The sequence below is a fragment of the Trichosurus vulpecula genome, chromosome 1 (assembly GCF_011100635.1).
Source record: "Trichosurus vulpecula isolate mTriVul1 chromosome 1, mTriVul1.pri, whole genome shotgun sequence".
NCBI classification, from domain to species: Eukaryota; Metazoa; Chordata; class Mammalia; order Diprotodontia; family Phalangeridae; genus Trichosurus; species Trichosurus vulpecula.
In genome coordinates, this window is record NC_050573.1 from 3,947,357 (window position 1) to 3,966,884 (window position 19,528).

General features: G+C 44.1%; 1 protein-coding gene across 1 annotated transcript; it reads right to left on the reverse strand.

Moving 5' to 3' along the window:
• Window positions 1–734: 734 nt before the first annotated feature.
• LOC118831893 (zinc finger protein 420-like) lies at window positions 735–14,864 on the reverse strand. The gene is made up of 5 exons (XM_036739369.1): window positions 14,761–14,864; window positions 13,803–13,879; window positions 9,717–9,843; window positions 9,163–9,255; window positions 735–3,401 (listed from the first exon to the last, which is right to left on the reverse strand). The coding sequence occupies exons 2-5, from the start codon at window positions 13,836–13,838 to the stop codon at window positions 1,168–1,170; spliced, it is 2,490 nt and encodes an 829-aa protein (XP_036595264.1). The 5' UTR covers window positions 13,839–13,879; window positions 14,761–14,864; the 3' UTR covers window positions 735–1,167.
• Window positions 14,865–19,528: the final 4,664 nt, after the last annotated feature.

Genomic DNA, 19,528 nt, shown 5'->3' on the forward strand with positions numbered 1-19,528 from the left:
AGGAGAGGATAGGCTAGGGTACATATTCCCAAGAGTTCAGCTTTCCACAGTCACAAAGGAAGAGCTGGGCATCCTCAAGTCTGTCTTATTCCCTCTCCACACACCTTCCTGTAATTATGGTTAAAAACAGAATGATGATTGTAAAAAGACTGCTGATAAGTCAGAAAGTGGGCAAAGGCTTGTGTCTGGACACCAGAAGGGGATAAGAGAAGAAACAGCACTGGGTCCAGTGTTCACAATAAAGGACCCAGAGAACTAGGATCTACTTGGAGGGGTCTACCCATCCCCATCCCTCCCAACACTGGCAAATGAAGAGCCCATGTTGCCACATGTTGATCTGACTATAATTTTCCAAGGTCAAGGCACAGTAGCACTATTCTGAAACAAAGTTTGATCTGCAGGTAAACACACCAATAGTTATGGAGCTTCACCTTATTATTTTAAAACATTTTCAGACTGACTTTTATAAACTCTTTTAAAATATTTCGAGGGAAGCTAGGTGTTGCAATGGATAGTACCAGGCCTTAAGTCAGGAAGACCTGACTTGATCAGGATGCAGACACGACCTGAGCAACTCAGGCAAGTCACTTAGCCATATTTGCCTCAGTTTTCTCAGTTTTAAGTTGGAAAAGGAAATGGCACACCACTCCAGTATCTTTGCCAAGAAAATACCAAGCAGGATCATGAAAAGTTGAACATGACTGAAACAAGTGAACAATAACAACAAACTATTTCCAATGGAAAATGGACCTTTTTATTCTAAATGAAATTTTGCAGGGAGTTTGACAGAAAGTGAAGAATTCATACTTGCTGAATTGTAGATGAAGCTGAAGTTCCATGATGTAAATGTCTAAGTTAATAAAAAATCTAAATCAACTGAAGTACTGGGGTTTGGGGAAGAACTTGGAGAGGGCTTTGAAGAGAAAGAAAAAGGTCCCACTGCTATGGGAAAACAGAAAACAATCTGTTTCACCTATGGAGTTTCCCTTTTGTTCAGTTCTTTTATGCCTTTCCTTATATTCATATGGCTTCTGAGCAAGAAATTCTTACTATTTCATAAGTTATCTCGCTAAAAGACATTCTATATTAATAACATAGACAAGCTTTTTTTGTTCTGTATTAATATTGTTTGTTTCAGAAGAAAGCCTTTCCTAAATGATAACCTTCTTAAAGGTTCTCTCTAGTATGAATTCTCTGATGATGAGTAAGTTGTGCTTTCAGGCGGAAGGCCATTTCACATTCATTGCATTCATAAGGTTTCTCACCAGTATGAATTCTCTTATGCCGTGTAAGGTGTGTGCTCAAGCGGAAGGCCCTCCCACATTCATTACATTCATAACGTTTCTCTCCAGTATGAATTCTATAATGTCGATTACGTTCTGTCCTGTGACTGAAAGCCTTGCCACATACATTACACTCAAATGGTTTCTCACCAGTATGGATTCTATGATGTTGAATAAGCTGTGTTCTCAAGCGGAAGGCCTTCCCACATTCATTACATTCAAATGGCTTCTCACCACTGTGAATTGTCTGATGTTCAGTAAGATGTGTCTTCTGGCGGAAGGCCTTCCCACATTCACTACATTCAAAATGTTTCTCACCAGTATGAACTGTCAGATGTTTAGTAAGCCGTGCTTTCAAACGGAAGGCCTTCCCACATTCATTACATTCATAAGGTTTTTCTCCACTATGGATTCTCTGATGTCGAATAAGGTTTCTACTCTGGCTAAACACCATCCCACATTGATCGCATTCACAAAGTTTGTCACCAGTATGAAGCCTTTGATGTTGAGTAAGCTGTCTTTTCAGGCGGAAAGCACTGCCACATTCATTACATTCATACTGCTTTTCTCCACTATGAATTTTCTGATGAATAGTAAGTCCTGTCTTCCAGCGAAAGGCCTTCCCACATTCATTACATCTATGAGTTTTCTCTCCAGTGTGAATTATCTTATGCTCAACAAGTCCTGCTTTCCGGCGGAAAGCCTTCCCACATTCATTACAGGCATAAGGTTTCTCTCCAGTATGAATTGTCTGATGCCTGGTAAGTTCTGTTTTCTGACTAAAGGCCTTCCCACATTCATTACATGCATAAGGTTTCTCTCCAGTATGAATGGTCTGATGTTGAGTAAGCTGTGAGCTCTGGCAGAAAGCCTTCCCACACTGATCACATTTATAAGGCTTCTCTCCAGTATGAATTCTCTGATGCCGTGTAAGATAAGAGCTCAATCTGAAGGCTTTTCCACACTCACGACATTCATAAGGTTTCTCCCCAGTATGAATTGTCTGATGTTGAATAAGGCATGTACTATTGCGAAAGGTCTTCCCACATTCATTACATTCATAAGGCTTCTCCCCAAAATGGACTGTCTGGTGTTGATTAAGTTGAGCTCTCTGATGAAAGGCCTTTCCACATACATTACATACATAAGGTTCCTTTCCATTATGAACTGTCTGATGTTGAATAAGCTGTGAACTGAGGCGGAAGGCCTTCCCACACTCATTACATCTATAAGGTTTCTTTCCAGTATGAATTTTATGATGTTGAATAAGTAATGTTCTCAGGCGGAAGGCCTTCCCACATTCAGCACATTCATATGGCTTCTCTCCAGTATGAATTGTCTGATGTTGAGTAAGTTGCGAGCTCTGGCGGAAGGCTTTCCCGCATTCATTACACTCATAAGGTTTTTCTCCAGTATGAATTCTATAATGCTGAATCAGCTGTTTTCTCAGGCGGAAGGCCTTTCCACATTCATTACACTCATAACGTTTCTCTCCAGTATGAACTGTCTGGTGTTGATTAAGTCCAGTGCTCTGGCGGAAAGCCTTCCCACACACATTACATTCAAAAGGTTTCTCTCCAGTATGAATTCTATGATGTTGAATAAGACTGGCTCTCTGGCTGAAGGCTTTACCACATTCATTACATTGATAACGTTTTTCTTCATCATGCAGCCTATGATGTTCAGTAAAGTCTGCATTATGTTTAAAGAATTTCCCATAGTCATTATATTTGGAAAATATCTTCTTTGAATACATTCTATTATATTTTCTTAGGTCTGTAGAAAGTCTGAAGTGCTTTCTTTTTGTATCTCGTTTAAGGAGGCTCATTCCTAAAGACGATCTCTGTCGCACATAAGAAACGTGCCCTAGACTGAAGCTTCTGTCATATTTGTAACTTCTTGACTTATTTGCACCTTTCTTTTGAACTATTTTTACATTCCAAAAACGTTTTTCTTCATTGTTCTGCTCGCTTTCTAATGTAGTATCATCATCTTCCCAGGTTTCTTCCAAGGTGGATAAATGGAGAACCTCCCCCATGCCTCTCTCCTGGGATGATTCTTCTATTGCAATCCCCAGCTTTAGCGCAAACTCCTTAGTTTCATGAGTAGCCTCCCAATCTGAACGAGAAAAAAAAATGTGATCGTGCTCTATTACTCTTGCTGTACAATTACACAGACCTGCCTTGCATATTCTCCATTAAGAGAAATTACTTTCTAAAAATTCTTTATCAAACTTTCTATTTTACCCAGTATAGCCTCCAAAACAAGAAGTCTCTCTCCTAGGAATTTGTGTTCTTCAGCTTATTGACACACTGGGTTCTGGGTCTTACTTTTTCAGGCCCCATTACTTATTGGACTTCACTATTTTGTTTTAAACAGTAGGTGACAGTTTTGATAATTATCTCTTTACAATATAATTTTGAGATCTGATAATGCTAGACCCCATTTATTAAAATCTTTATTATTTCTCTTGATCTTCTGCTCTTCCAAATGGCATCTGTTATTGTTTTATTCAAATCTACATAATATCTTATTCACTCTAAGCCAGGAGGGGCCAAAATACAGCCATTAAGTGGAGCTTGGGCAGGGATCTATTGTGGTCCAACCTATGACCTTCAGAGTGAACTGGGTTTAAGGTTTTGTGAAAGGAAGGAAGGAAAGAAAGAAGGAAGGAAGAAGAAAGAAATCTAGCCAATAAACCCCAAGTTAAGTAGGCAGCTTCTGGCCATCAAAATTTACCTTCCTTTGGAGAGGAGAGGGAAAGGGAAAGGGAAAGGGAGAGGGAGAGGACAAGCTGAGTTACCCAACTAGCTGGGTTCGCATTCAGGCAGCTCAGTTTACTGATAGGTTGTGTTTGTCCTTTGTTTTCAAAGAGGACCATGGCATCAGGGAAATGATGACATGACTTGCAGTTGACTCGGATTTGAGTGAATGTAAATGGTAACTGTTTCTCTTTGGAACAGCATCCTTGAGGGTCTTCCCCTCCCAGCTTGATTTTTTTTTCCTTTTTTCTACTTAAAGGGGCCATCCCTTGACTCACTTCTTAAAAAGATCTATTTACTGAATGGGCATCCCCTCATTCAAAGTGAGAACTTGAAAAGGCCTTAGCCTAAAAGGGCCAGGGTCTCCCATTGTATCCTAGGTCACCTCCAGTTATCCTGATGAATATCTGGTCACTGGATCCAGATGGCTCTGGAGGAGAAAGTGAGGCTGGTGACCTTGCGCAGCCCTCCCTCACTCAAATCATAGTCAACTTTAAGTCATGTCATCATTTACCTGATGTCATGGTCCTCTTTGAAAACGAAGAACAAACACAACAATATTTCATAAGTAATTTGACTGGTATAACATCAAATCTGTATATCGTTTTAGGAAGTACTGCCATTTTTATTGTGTTGCCATATGCTATCCACAAAAATTTATTCTCACTCCTAATTATTTAGGTCTTCCTTTATTTCTGCCAAAATTGTTTTCAAGTCCTCATTATGAGTCCTATGTATATCTTGGTATGTTCACATCTAGTTATTTTAAGAACTGTGGAAGTAACATTGTGATGACTGTATCAAGCCTTGTGGAAGAGATTTAAAATCACTCAGAGAAGTTTGACCTGTCCACCCAAAAATGAAAGACCAAGTGAATGAAGAAGGCATGTTGCCAGATTTAACATGCATTTGGATGCTGCCTTATAGAGCTTGCCCAAAAGGATGTATATCAGTGACAGTATAGTCAATGAACTGGTCCCACAGTTGAAAAGGTGAAGAATATGGATGGCCTTTGGGAAACAATAAAGCTTCCCATGAAAACAAAGGCACTTTAAAAAAATATAAGCATTTTGCTGATATTGCTTTATGGCAGGGAAATATGGATCACCACTTCCTCAGAGGAACAAAAAGTGAATATAATACAAAGAACAATGCAGAAGAACATGCAACATACAACCAAAGAAGAACTCTGAAGAACATGAGTAAAGGGCTTCGTCAAGATATTTTATGATAGGTTAATCACATGGCAAGAATAAGTATGACAGAGACAGAGTATTCCACTGGTACAATCGTGATGTTGGGAGAAAGCAAGGAATACATCTGGCATTTTGGGAGCACTAGATGGTGAACATAAGAGAGAACATGTACCACGTTTTCAGACAGTGGGCAGGAATAAATTAATTATGATCTGCATTGTTGGGAGGATGATTTGCAAAAAATGCCAGGAAAACTGGAAAAGTAATCTAGCAGACATTATGTTTGGATGAAGCACAATAAGCTTCAAATGAATCCATTTTCTGAATAGGGCATGTACTAAACAAATTAGAGAAGCAATGCTGGAAATACCCTGTATCAACTAAGGCCAGAGGAAGAGTTCACGACCAAATGAGACTGACCAAGTAGCTCACAGAAGATAAAATGGGCAATTCTGATCACGTAAAACTGAAAAGCTTCTGCAGAAACAAAACCAACGCAGTTAGATTTAGAAGAAGAATAGATAACTGGGGGAAAAAATCTGCAGCAAATTTCTCTAGTAAAAGTCTCATATCCAAGACATATAATGAAGTGATCGAATATGTAAGAATAAGAGCCATTACCCAATAGAGAATGACCAAAGGATACGAACAGGCAAGAGGATGTAATGGATAGAGCACTGGACCTGGAAGGGGAGGACTCAAGCTTGAATCCAGGCTCAGACAACAACCAGCTGTACGAATTGAGGCTAATCACGTGAACTCTGCCTCAATTTCCTCACCTGCAAAATGGGGATGATGAGGAGCCTACCTCCCAGGGTTTTTGTGACGACATTATATTGGTAAAGCACTTGCAACCTTAAAAACACTCTATAAACGCTATTATTCTTGCTATTTTCAAAGGAAAAATCTAAGCTGTCAACCACCTTATCAGAGAACTCTGGAACAACTCTAAGCAGACACTTACAAAAATAACTTTTCCACAAAGACTACAAGAATACCTAGAAATTAAGTGACAGATTACTAAAAAATGGAATAGAAGAACAGGGAGCTTAGAAAAGTAGGAATTGCCAAAGTAAAGGACTTCCTGAAAACCAAAACAGCTCAAACACAAACCAATGACTTCATGAGACAGCAAGAAATAGAAAAAAATCAAAACACTGAAAAAAATAAAGAAAATATAAGCGGATACACATTTAAAAAAAACAACTTGAACAATAAGTCAAAGGGAGACAATTTAAAAAGCACTGGAATCGCCAAAAAAATCACAGGGAAAAAAAAGGCCTGGATATTATTTTGAAAAAAAACTTCCCACATCCATTAAAAGTAAAGGCAAAGTAGACAGGAGCCACCAATCATCTCCTTAAGCAAGGCACAAAAGTCTCAGACATGTCACTGTCAAGATCTATTGCTCCCGAAGAAAAAAAATACAGCAAATATGGCGAAAGAAGGAGTTCGAGTACCTAAGAAGTGGAGTTCAGATTCTGCAAGCTCTGGAAACCTCTAATATGATTATGAGAAGAGATCTTGTAACATATATTACAAAAGACCAAAGATGGAGGGCTACACCCAGGAACTGCTCACTCTGAAGCAAAGATGGATATAAAACTCCAAGGGGAAAAGTGGAATAGAAGATCTTCAAGCAGTATTGACATACAGACCGGAGCTGAGCATGAACTGACCTCTCCTGTTGGGTTTGTGGAGAAATGATCATGCTTGTCATGTTGAAAATCACAAAACCAAAATTCTGTTTTCAAAAAGGAAACCAATGGCAAGCCTGGCACAGAGGCTTGATGGAGTCATGATAAAAGGACTTTAATCATCCGGACAGCTGCTGGTGTTCTCCCTCTGCCCCAAACAAATATAGCTAATGACTTTAAAATTCCCATCCTTCACAACATGGAGGTACCCACTGCACCATTCTAGATCGGATTCTTGCCAACAAGACAGAACTGGGGGCGGGGATGGAAATCATGAGACTCTTGGGAAGAAAAGAATACTCCACCTTGGAACTCGTGATAGAAGTCCACTCCTGCCTTTCATGAACCCTAGACTTTGGGAGCGCAGATTTCAAAAAAAAATATCCTAAGAAGGATCACATGGGCCCAAATTCTCCAAGATGAAGTGACTAGTCCGTCAAAGAAAGAAAGCTTTCAAGGATGACGCTCTCAAGGCATAGCTAGGTGGTGCAGTGCATAGTCTTGCTGGATCTGGAATCAGAAAGACATGAATTCAAATCCAGCCTCAAACATTTACTACCATGGGAACCTGGGTAAGTCACTTAGCCTCTGCCAGCCTTAGTTTCCCCATCTGTAACATGGAGATATTAAGAGCATCTACTTCTTAGGGTTGTTGAGAGGATAAAATGAGAGACTGTTAATAGAGCACTTTGCAAACCTCAACGCACTAAGTGCTAATGGTTATTATTTATTACAAAGTGAAAAGCGCGAAGGGAAGCTTTCAAAAGAGATAGGTATGTCTGCACGTGGAACTCACCGTCCCACTGAGGTTTGTGAAACACATGAAAAGGGAAACAGAAGGGCAACAGGATGAGAGTGCCACAGCTATAGAGGACAGCTACAGAATACCAAAAGGTGGCTTGTTTTTAGCTAAGTCAGGGAAAGAAAGATCCAAAAGGAGGTAGGACTATTCCAAGGTTAGACAGGAAAAAGATAAAGCAGCTCAGCTTCGGCTTCCGCTTCCTCCGCCAAGAAGGAGGACCTGGGGGCTGGGAAGGACTGAACCAGAGGGACTGAAAGGAAGAGATACTTAGATAAGGACTGAGAGCCTGGCTGCCTCACCAAGAGAGCTGGCAGGTGTGACTGCTAAGCCACTTCAACAGTCCTTGGAAATATCAAGGGAATGGGTCACCTAGTGGACCTGATCTCAGAAAAAGTGATCTCCTTTGACTTAGTAAGAGGGTAAAATCCTTCATGCAATTATCTGACCTTGGGCTTCAGTGAACAGAAAGGAGAGAGATAAAACCTCAGGGGCGACACCCTCCAGCTGCCAGTTTCTAGTTGTATAAAGCAAAACATTTCCCAAGCACTGTCTCCTGGCTACAAAATCACCAACAACTCTGGTCTCTGAATTACAAATAAATAGCAGGTTAAATGGGAGAGACATTGCCGGGTTGGGAAAGGATAAACGTCCCAATTAAAAAACAAAAAGGCAGTGAGTGGATCCTGCAAAGTAGAGGGCAGTGACCTGGCCTCTGAATCCCACCACTAGAAGTTAACACTCCAGACAGATCTGATCAGGGCTGGGCATGAGCAGACTCTCGCCTCCCCCTTCTCAACTCTATGCTTCCCTTAATGGCACCACAGCCTAGTGCTGACTCATCTGAGCTTGCAGTCCACTAAAAGCCCCAGATCATTTTCCAGTTATCTTCTGATACCAGGGAAGTTGTGGTATGTGCACACATTCATTTCTGGGCATCTCAGTAAAGAAGTGTCCAGAGGTGGGAAACCAGAAGGTGGGGGGGAGGGGTGCCTTAAGCTCCTGCCATCAAACAGCTCAATGAAGCAATTGGGGGTATTTAGTGGGAAGAGAAGATCTGAGGCAGGGACAACACCACGTTCTTGGGTTTGTGAAAGGCTGACACACTAGAGAGAGAAGAACTCAACTTGTTCTGTTTGGTGAAAACAGCAGAGCATCAGGAAAGGGGGCAGAAAGGGAGGAGAGGAAGTCCCACCCCTGCTGAGGCATCCCCTTCTCTGACACTGGAGGGACATTAGGAGGGGAGAGATGTTAGGACACTGAGCTGCAGACATCAAGATGAGTCTCCAGGAGGCAGCCAAGGCCATACAATTTCAGCTCTTCTCCCAAGGCCTGGGCAGCCAAGAGGAGACGTCCACATTCAGAGTTTTACTAGGGTTTTCCTAGACTGGCCAAGTGAATGGTTGTTTACAGTGACCCACTCACCTGGACAGCTACTTCTCTGGGTCCCTCCTGGTGTCCAGGGTGCTTCCCTTCGCTCCAACTGGGAGATCACATCTGGCTTGGAAACTGCAAGTCCTATTTGTTGGAAAAGGGAAGTTACTGGGGACACAGAACCATTCCAGGATTTAATCCTCCTTCCCTTTGCAAAAAAGGAGGTATGCTAGTAGGGTCCAGAGAGTGCTACAAAAGACCTTCAAAACATGCTGAAAATGGGGGAAATAGATCATACAGTGGATCTGATCTCAGAAAAAAAGTAATTCCCTTTGACTTAAGGGCACGGAACGTTTCATGCAATTATCTGATCTCAAACTTCAGGGAATAGAAAGGAGATAAAATCTCAGGGACAATACACCCCGCTGCCAGCTTCTAGTTGTACCAAGCAAAACATTTCACTGCTTCCTGGCTAAAAAAGGATTAATAATTCTGGTCTCTGCATATAAACAATAGCTGCCCAAGACAACACCCCATGCTTATGAAGAACACTCCCCCTGCCTCCATAAGGCAGAATCTGAATCACTGCAGAAAGTTTTCCTCACCAAGGCGGACTAGATTCCTATAGTTCTCCAGCATCACATCTCTGTACAACTCTTTCTGAGGAGGGGCCAGGTGTCTCCATTCCTCACAAGTAAATTCCACAGCAACATCATTGAATGTAACTGATTCCTTAAAGAGAAAACAAATTAATGTGTATTCAAGGGTCAGCCCTCCAACACCAGCCCTGGGGAAAAGAGCCCCCAAGTGCTCAGCCACGAGAGGGTGTGGTTCACAACAGTATTTGTCCTCCAGTGGAATCCAGCCCCATTATCAGAGTAACAACAGTGGGACTCCAGTTTACTAAACTCTGAACCCAACAATAAACATTTAAGTGCTTCCTATGTGAGAGACAGGTGTTTAATGTTGGATACAAAGAGGAAGTGAGAACAGTCACTCCCTTCAAGGAGCCCCCTTCTAATGAGTGAGATAACAAAATCACAGGGGTCACAGTTCATAATCCTGCGGGCATCCAAATGGGGCATCATCCACAGTGTGAGCAGGGTCCTAGCTTTCCCAGGCTGGCCGTTCCCCCTCACCCACCGGCTTCTCGGCTGTCCACAGCACCCTGATGCCTTACTATTCTTGAACTCGAATTTCATAATCTCAACTGGGCTCTCAAAGGCAGCAAGGCAATCCTCTTCCACAGAGGCTTTTCTAAACCTTTTCATCCCTCCTTAAAAACCTTCCAAGCTTCCTCTCCCCCCGCCGCCCCCCCAAATCCCTCAGCTGAGAATCTGGCCTCCTATCTCCTTGGAGGCCCTTCACCAAAAGTTCCCTCTTATCCCTCTCAATCTCCTATCAGTTAGATGCCCCCATTCCACCCTTCTCACATGAAGAGATGGCCCTTCTCCTTGTCAAGGTGAACTCCTCTAGATGTCCATCCTGTCATTCCCACTCTCACCCACTTTAATTTCTCCTGGCCTACTAGCTTTTCCCCTGCGGCCTACAAACATCTCCATCATCTTCAAAAAATCCTCCATTGACCCACACATCTTTGCTAGCTCCATCCCATATCTCCCCTCTCTTTTTTTATGGCTAAACTCCTTGAGAAGGCTGTGCACACTAGGTTCCTCCCCTTTCTCTCCACTTGACGCTCTGCAGTCTGGCTTCAGCTGAAAGTATTCTCTCCAAAGTTACCAACGGGCTCTTCACTGTCCAATTTAATGTCATTTTTTTCAATCTTCATCCTCCTTGCCCTCTCTATAGGCTATAACACTGTCAATCACCCTCTTTTCTCTCCTGGCTCTCCTCCTCACTCTCTGACTGCTCCTTCTCTGTCTCCCTTGCAGGACCCTCCTCTAAACCATGCCCTCTAACAATACGGGTCCCTGAGGGTTCTGTTCTGAGCCCTCTCCTCTTCTCCCTCAGTCATACTTCACTTGGTGATCTCATCAGCTCCCATGGATGCCATGAATTATCATCTCTATGCTGATGATTCTCAGATCAACTTATCCAGCCCTATCTTCTCCTCCTCCTCTCTAGTTTCAAGTCTTCAGTTGCATATGGGACATCTCCAACTGGTTGACTCATAGAAATCTTAAAGGCATCAGGTGCAAAACTGGTTCATTCTTTGTTCCCCCAAACTCCTCCCTTCCCTATTAATGCCAAGGACACCGCCATCCTCCACAGCTTGCTCCCCCCATCCAACCTGCTGCCAAGACCTATTCTCTCATCTCCAGCCTACCCTGCTCTTTGACACTTCTGTCACCGTTGGGCGGCTCCTTGGCTCCTCACACCAGACTCCTACGACAGTTTTCTGGCTGATCTGCCTGCTGCAAATCTGTTTCCAGTCCAGTGCACCCTCTGCTTGGCTCTCAAAAGGATCTTCCTAAAGTTCTGGTCTGATCATGTCTCTTTCCCCCTGCCCCACTCCCCCCAACCAATTCAATTCAACCCTATGGAAGATCTTCCTATATTCTAACCAAACCCAGGTTAACCCTTCAGCTAGCCCAAAAAGGAGCAGAGATGACAACGTTCTCTTGACACATGCTGTACTTCTTGTAGTGATTTATTTGGGAAATTCCTACATTGAAGACTAACATACATTCATCAATTATTCTTTGTCTCCTCTGGCTCTGGATGGGAAGGGAGAGAAACTGGGCATAAAGTAGAGATCACTTCTAATACTGACTTATTTGGGAAATTAATATTCAGAAATCCAAGACCAACAAATATTCATCACTAATTCTTTTTCTAGTCTGGTCTTGGATTAGAAGAGGGAGAAGTTGGACATAATCAGAAACCTACTACTCACTGCAGTATTTGGAACCTTACAGCCTACCCACAAAGTGGACCTGGGACCCAGTCATCTGGCAAACAATTCAGCATTCTAAAACACAAGTCACTCAACCGATCATAACCTTTGACACTGAGGTGGCTCAGTGGACAGAGCACTCAGTGTGGAGTCAAGACAGATTTGAGTTCAAATCCAATTATGTGACCTTGGGTCCAGCCATTTGACCTTTGCCTCAGTTTTCCCAACTGTGAAAAGGGGACAATGACAGCACCTTCCTCCTAGGGTTGTTGGGAGGCTCAAATGAGATAAAATTTGTAAAGTGTTCAGCACAGGAGGGGTTATAGAAATGCGTACTTCCTTCTACCCTTTCCCTTCTGATCCAGTGATCTCATTCTCAGATTTATTCCCCAAGTAAAATAATGACAGAGAGGTTCCATAAAGACCCAATATTTTTAAATACTGCATTTGCAGCAGCAAAAAACTGGGAATCTATTATGTGTGCCATGGCTATGGACTGGCTAGACAAACTGGAACATGAAAGCAAAGCCATTGTGCTACAAGAAATGACAAACACAAAAATTCAGAGAACCAGAAAGTAATGCAGAAAAAGAAAGCAGGAGAAGATGATTACTATCTCCACTAATTATAAGGTGCTCCCTCCTCTTATAAATCTTTATCTGACATTTAAAAAAGGAAATTATTGTACATATAAAATTTATGTAGATGATCATTACATATACAATGCAATCCTCCCTGTGGGAGGGTAATCGATCCCTCACTGTATGGCAGTCACAGGGGCACACTGGAAGCAGGTGTGTAATTAGGATGGTCACTTATTGGCACATTTGTTACTATATATGGAAATCTATTGGCAATGTACTCACGCTGACAGCAACACTAAGGAACGTATCAGCACCTCTGACAATTAAAAGGGGCATCTGGGTTCTACCACAAAGGACAGAAGACTCCAAGTGAGACTGAGGTTAATACTTGGGAGTTGGCTTAGAGTTTCAATTCTTATGTCTACGAGACTATTTGAGTCATTAAGTAAATACAGAAGATTACAGTTTTTAGCCTGGGCGCTCCATGAGGGCAGGAACTATCTGAACTTTAGATCTTCCCGAGCACCAACACAGACTTAATGCCTGTTTGTCAAACTGATTTAACGATTTGACTGGCAAAGAACTTCTTTATAATGGATTCTACATGCCACTTTGGAGAAAGGGCAATAAATAATCTTTAATAGGTCTAAAAGTAAAGAGCAATTCAGAATATAAGGATAGCTTGGCTGCATGCCTGGCCTCCATTTCTATTTAGGTTATAGAATGCCACAGGTGTAAAATGGTGCACTTAGCTTCCATGAAACAGCTATATGAACATGTCAACTTGTAGTCACTACAACCATATTCCAGCTGATAAATCATTCCGTAGGAATCTTGCTCGTTCAAGTCTAACTGCAGGCTGATGAGGCAAAACAAAAAGAAAGAATTGCCTCTGGATGACAAGCTATGAACATGCCATTGTTAAGATACTGTTACTGGCAGAGAGAGAGCTCACCCACCGCTGAAGAAAGCTGCCCCTACAAGGGGCTCTCCAACAGCATTTCTGCCATTTCTGAGGCTGCTATAATAATGACACGAAAAGTGATCAGCTTTCAGGCACAAAGAAATAAGGCAACAGGGAATGAGGGAGATCTTAAATGTAGCCTTTAGAGGCCAGAACACAAAAAACATTGTAACCAAATGAGGAAATATAAATGGCGGAGAGCTGAATGGAGGGGCTCAAAGACAAATTCAAAGAAACCATAAAAACAGCATTAAAGAACATACAAGTAACAAGACCACACACTCACCTGCTGGGTCTGGGCAGTCAGAAGCACAGGGGCCATGCCCTCCTTTTGGTTAAGGCTCAGCACGTCACAAGGCAGAGCTGCAGAAAAAAAAGAGGGACCATGAGAAAGGCGACCCGGGACTTGCCTCCCGGGGGAGATAAAGCAGCTCACGGGCTGTACCAAGAATACAATGTAACCAAAGAACAAAGTCATCGAGTGCCTGTTACCTGCCAGCAAATCCCTTACTCTGGGGAAAAAGGGAAATTCACTGGGAAGCGCTGATGTATACGGCACCTAAAGGTTTGCAAAACACCTAAAACCTACAGCATCTCATCTGATCCCCAGTCACTTGTGGGGTGGGGGTGGGGGGAAGAATATTATTATGCTCCTATTGCAACCGAGGAAACTGAGGATGTTAGAGTCTGACTTGGCCAGGGTCACGGGGCTAATGAGGGTCCGAGGCAGGATTTGAACTCTTGTCTTGCACCTATCAGACTGAGCTCTGTGAGGACACCGTGTATCTCCAGGGTTTAGCATAGGGCCAGGTATACAGTCGGATTTGACTGGGCCCTAGCCATGGCACTACCCCTCTGTCCCTGCTCCGGGCCAAGCACACAGTAGGTGCTCAATGAATGCTGGTGGGGCAGTCAGGAACCAGGACCGGAGAGGAATCCTGGCCGTAGAGACGGGGTGAGGGGAGCCACAGCAGGTGGGGTGGGGTCAGACAGCTCGTGGGGCGGGGCCGGGGAGGGAGGCGTGGCGAGGCGGAGTACGCCTCGCCTATCAGAGCGTCCCATAGCTGACGGGGCGTGGCTACACGGGGGCGGGGACCGCGCATGCGCGACGCTTCCGGCCGCTCCCCCTTCTCGTTCCTTCTCTAGACACATTCCCCGGGGCTCCGAAACCAGACGCAAGCGTATTCAGGTTTCCAGTTCGCCCAGCCCGGCCTAGCCCTCCCCAACCTTCGGGTCGTACTCACTCCGGCCCGGGACGCGGGACTCTAGTCTCGGTGGTGGCTGAAACGGGAGAGAAGGCAATCCACATGCAAACGCCTCGGAGACACCAGCATCACGTGGAAGCGGAAGTGACGCTATGTACCTGCCTAAGCTGGTCCTTCCTCTTCCGGCCTCGCCTCTCTCTCCCCACCAATCCTCTGTAGCTCTTCTGCGGAGCCCGCCTGTCCCCGTTTCTATGGCCACCGCTTGGTGCCTGGCGGCCGCAGAGATCCCTGGGAATTGCAGTCCGCCCACGGGGCAAGGTTTCTAGGTTTGCCCTGTATGGTCCCTGAGCGGCCCCTGCAGTCAGTCTCCCTGGCGCACAGACCGCGGAAGCGCGTGCTGTTTGTAAGGGAACGTATGGGGGGGGAATTCCAGTGCACCCCGAGACCTGCGGAGAGGCAGGCGGCAGGGTCCCCAGCTCTGGAACTGCCAGGCCCTTGTCCGACGGCTGCTGGACAACGCCACCCTGCTTGCCCCACCGCTTACCCCGACCCGGCCCAAGACTGACACACGGAGATTTCTAAAGGCCCGCCCCGCGCACGAAGCTTCCGGATCAGCCGCTGACTCTTCGGTCTAGCCTTGCAAGCCCTTCACAGTGGGATCGGCCCATCTTGCTCCCCATCACGCCCAACCCTGGGTTTTAGACAGAGGGGCACGTTTGCCGTCCTCAGTGCATGACATTACATCTCCCAAGCTGGATCTTTTCACAGGCTTGTCGGCTTGGAACGCTCTCCCTCCCCATGGCCGGCTCTCGGAATTCCTTTGAGGCTCTCCTTAGGGGCCAAATCTTAACCACCTCCAATCCCTCTTCTGTTGTGTTTGACTCCTGACCCCATGGATGCCATTCGAACGCCAGGCCCTTCTATCCTTCAGTATCTCTGGAAGTCTGTCCAAGTTCATGTTATTGTTCCCATGAAGTAGCCTAAATTCATTTCTCTAAGTATCAGCTAATTTGAACCTCTTGCTGTCCAAGGGACTCTCAAAAGTCTTTTCCAGCGCCACAATTTGAAAGTGTGGATTCTGCTGTGCTCAGCTTTCCTTATAATCCAACTTTCACGCCATACATTACTACTGGAAACACCATAGCTTTAGCTTAACAGCAAGGGAAGCCAAGAAAGAGAAGATAATTGACTTGTCCAGGGTCACACAGCTACTAAGTTGTGATGGGAAACTTTCTCGGTTGAATGTGCTTCGCTTATAGCAGGACCGAGATCTTGAACTGGCCAAAACTGTGATCTTTAGAAGCTGGATCCTTGTAGGCCAGGGCCAATTATATCATCAAAGGAGGCCGAGTATTGGCACAGAACTGGAGACTCAAGACTGAGCAGAATTACAGTCTGTTAGCAAATACTTCCAGCAATGCTATCCACTGTCAAGGGCCATGACAGTGCTTTTTCTGCTGTGGCCTGTGCTGTTTGTACCCACTACCCAGGTCCATTATGCCACCCACTCTGCTGTGGACCTCATGTTGATGCTGCTCTTGCTCATCCATGCTTTTATATCAACATGCTCTGAGGTTCCGTTGACATCACACACACTGTAGGAATTAGACTTTTTAGAAGAAGGTATTATCATTTCTATTAAGTGCCTCATCCAGCCTTCTCCTTCTGAGGTCATAATTGTTTAAATATTATTTTAGTGGTGGAAGATAGTCTAGCAAACTTTGGGGACCCTGCTGCTAAGGGGTGGGATGTAGTAGGAGTATCATCTGTTTTGTGTAGGCTGGGCTGCTGTCCCTTTGGGGGAAGAGACTGTTCTGGGTATTATCAGTGACTTGGAGTCCTTGGGTACCTGAGGTTTATAAGGACTACCTTGCTGGGAGTTGGTGTAAAAGTCTTCCCACTCTGCTCTGCAAAGAAATCTATCAGACATAGTATGGCCATCGCCATGCTTAAAGCAAAGAGGAAAGGGGAAATGTTTTCTCTTGAGTTGTATACTTGCTTGGACTGCAGCATCTAGTCCATGACCCCCTCATCACATTCCATTCCCAAGCCAGAATCACTAGACTATCCCTAAGCTAGGCCTGTCCCCAAATGGTTCTAGACAGGCATAAATACTGACAACGGGAGGAAACTTCAAAGAGGGACCTTAAGTTTGATAGAAGAAAAAACTTCCTAAAAAGTAGAGCTGTTGACAAATGGAATGGGCTAATACTGATAGCAGGTCTTCAAGCAAAAGTTGGATGACCCCTTGCTGGGGATGCAATAGAGATTGTTATTCAAGTATGAGTTGACCAAGATGCTGTCAAGAGACCCCTTCCAAGTCTTAAGGTTATGATTCATAGTCAAAACTATGTTCAGTCATTGTGGGTTTACACTGAAGCCAGTGTTATTCTGGCTTTCCATATGAGGTCTCAGTCTTGAATCCATCCCGCACACAACAGCAACCACAGCAAACCACAGTCTGGTTCCTTACTGCCTTAATCAACCTGAGGTTCTAACTTTGGCCCCTCCACTCCAGCTTGGCCAATCTTATGACCATCCCTTGAAGCTTTGTTATCCATAACAATCCTACCACCTCAGCTACTCCCCAAACCTTTTGTTACCTGACTTCCTGGCTGGGCTCCTGACATTACCTTTTGCCCTTTCCTTTTACCCCCCTTTCCGTCCCTCAGTTAGGGTAAGCTCTGCCCTGCTGCAGGAAGAATGCTCTTTGTTTTCATGTCCACCAATGAAGCTGGGACCTCTAGAGGCCAAAGTGTGCACCAGGGCCTCCTCCACTTAATGCAGAGGTCTGGACAGGGAAAATAATTTGTTCAAATATGGTTTGTCCTCAGTGGCATCAAAAATGTTGAGTGTTTCACTCTGCCAGAACACACAACCAGAGTATGATATTGTATGCTTGATACTGTCGTCATAGAATTGAAAGGACTATTATCTCTTTTTTGGACTTAAAGACCAGGGATAGTCAGGATGTTAGCATTGGCTGACTTGTATTAGGAGCCAGAGAATCGATCCGAGGATTAGCTACTCTAGTCCCATTTACGGATCCTGGGGCCCTCTCTCAATGTTGCTGGTCATTTGAGTGTTGTTCAGCTATTTATTAGTCATGGCTGACTTTTTGTAGCCCCATTTGGGGTTTTCGTGTAAAGACACTGGAGTGGTTTGCCATTTCCTACTACAGCTTTAGTGATGAGGAAACTGAGGCAAACAGGGTTAAGGGACTTGCTCAGGGTCACACAGGTAGTAAAGTGAGGCCAGATTTGAACTCAGATGAGTCTTCCTGACTTCAGGCCTGACACTATCCACTGTGCCACCTAGCCACCCCAAGGTTTGAACTTACTGGAGTACTATTATGCTTTAGGAATGACGAAAGGGATGGTTTCAGGCAAACTTGGGAAGACGTGTAAACAGACCGAATTGAGAACCATAATTTATATACTAACAACCCTGTAATTTAAGAACTCTGATCAATTCAATGACCAGCCACAATTTCAGAAAATCAATGATTAAACATCCTACTCACCTCCTAACAGGCAGGTAATGGACTCAAGATGCAGAATAGACATGCATTTGTGGATGTGGCCACTGTGGGATGTGCCTGACTGCATGGGTATTACAAGGAATGAGGAGGGCTTGGGAGGGGAGAGAAAATAAGTGCTTGTTAACTGAGGAAAAAAAAGTTGATAGTCCTGCTTTAGAGGCACCCACACTGGGGACATCTAAATCAGCACAACTTAGGCCCAAGTATTTGTAAGGTGGTAATGTAATTACCAGTAAATGTTAATTATGGGACCAGATACCTGTCAACCCTTAATCCACCTAAGGAGAAGACAGAGCAATACAAAGTGTGAATCTTATAGGGCCTTTCCCTTGAGACCATGAGAATTTATATCCCATACACAGTGAAAAAGCATGAGGAAAGTCCAGGCTAGGGAAAGATGTCTCCAAGAGCTCAGCTTCCTACAGTTCCTAATTAGGGATGGGCAACTTTGTCTTTTATTCTCTCCCACAGCCCTTCCAGGAAATTAGCATCTGTGGCCTGAGCCTATAAAAGGATTGCTGACAAAATGAGAACTAAAGGGGCAAAGGCTCTTAGTCTGCCCCATAAGAAGAAATCTCTCAGGCAGGCCTGCACAATAGTGTCCGCTTATGGTCCATGAGCTGACTGCAGCTGGGGAGGGGGGGCAATTCAATGCAAAACCGACTATGAAAGTTCCCTTAAGGTAGGCCTGCACAACACAGGGCTGCTTGTGCCCACCAAAGGATTTCAGCCAGCCAGAGAAAAATGCAGAGAATGTGAAACAGGCCTGCACAACATCTAGCTGTTGGCCCAAATGTGCAGGCCTACTCTAGGGCCAGCATTCACAATAAAAGACCTAGAGAAGTAGGATCTCCTTAGATAGTGGTAAACCTCAATTAATAAACTTAAGTTTTCAGACTGAAGATTATTACAATATAGTTGGGAAAAGCTCCTTTTAGTCTAAAATCACTTTGAGGAGCAAGATACAAAGTAATTAGGGGAAAGAGTCTACACTTACTAATGTGTCCATTAAGCTGAAGTTGGATTAAGAAAAAACTTTCTAAGAGAACTAATTATCTGTGTCAATCTCAACAAGTACTGGAGTTTGGGGAGGAAGAAGGATGGGAATTTGAAGAGGAAGAAAAAGGTTTGGAATAGCTAAGGGAAAGTAGAGAGGCTCTGCTTCACACGTGGGGTTTCCCTTTAGTTCAAATTCTTTAATTTTTAGTAAAGTACTACACATCTTGGCAATAATCCTTGGGGTAGTTACATTTATGGCTTCTCAGA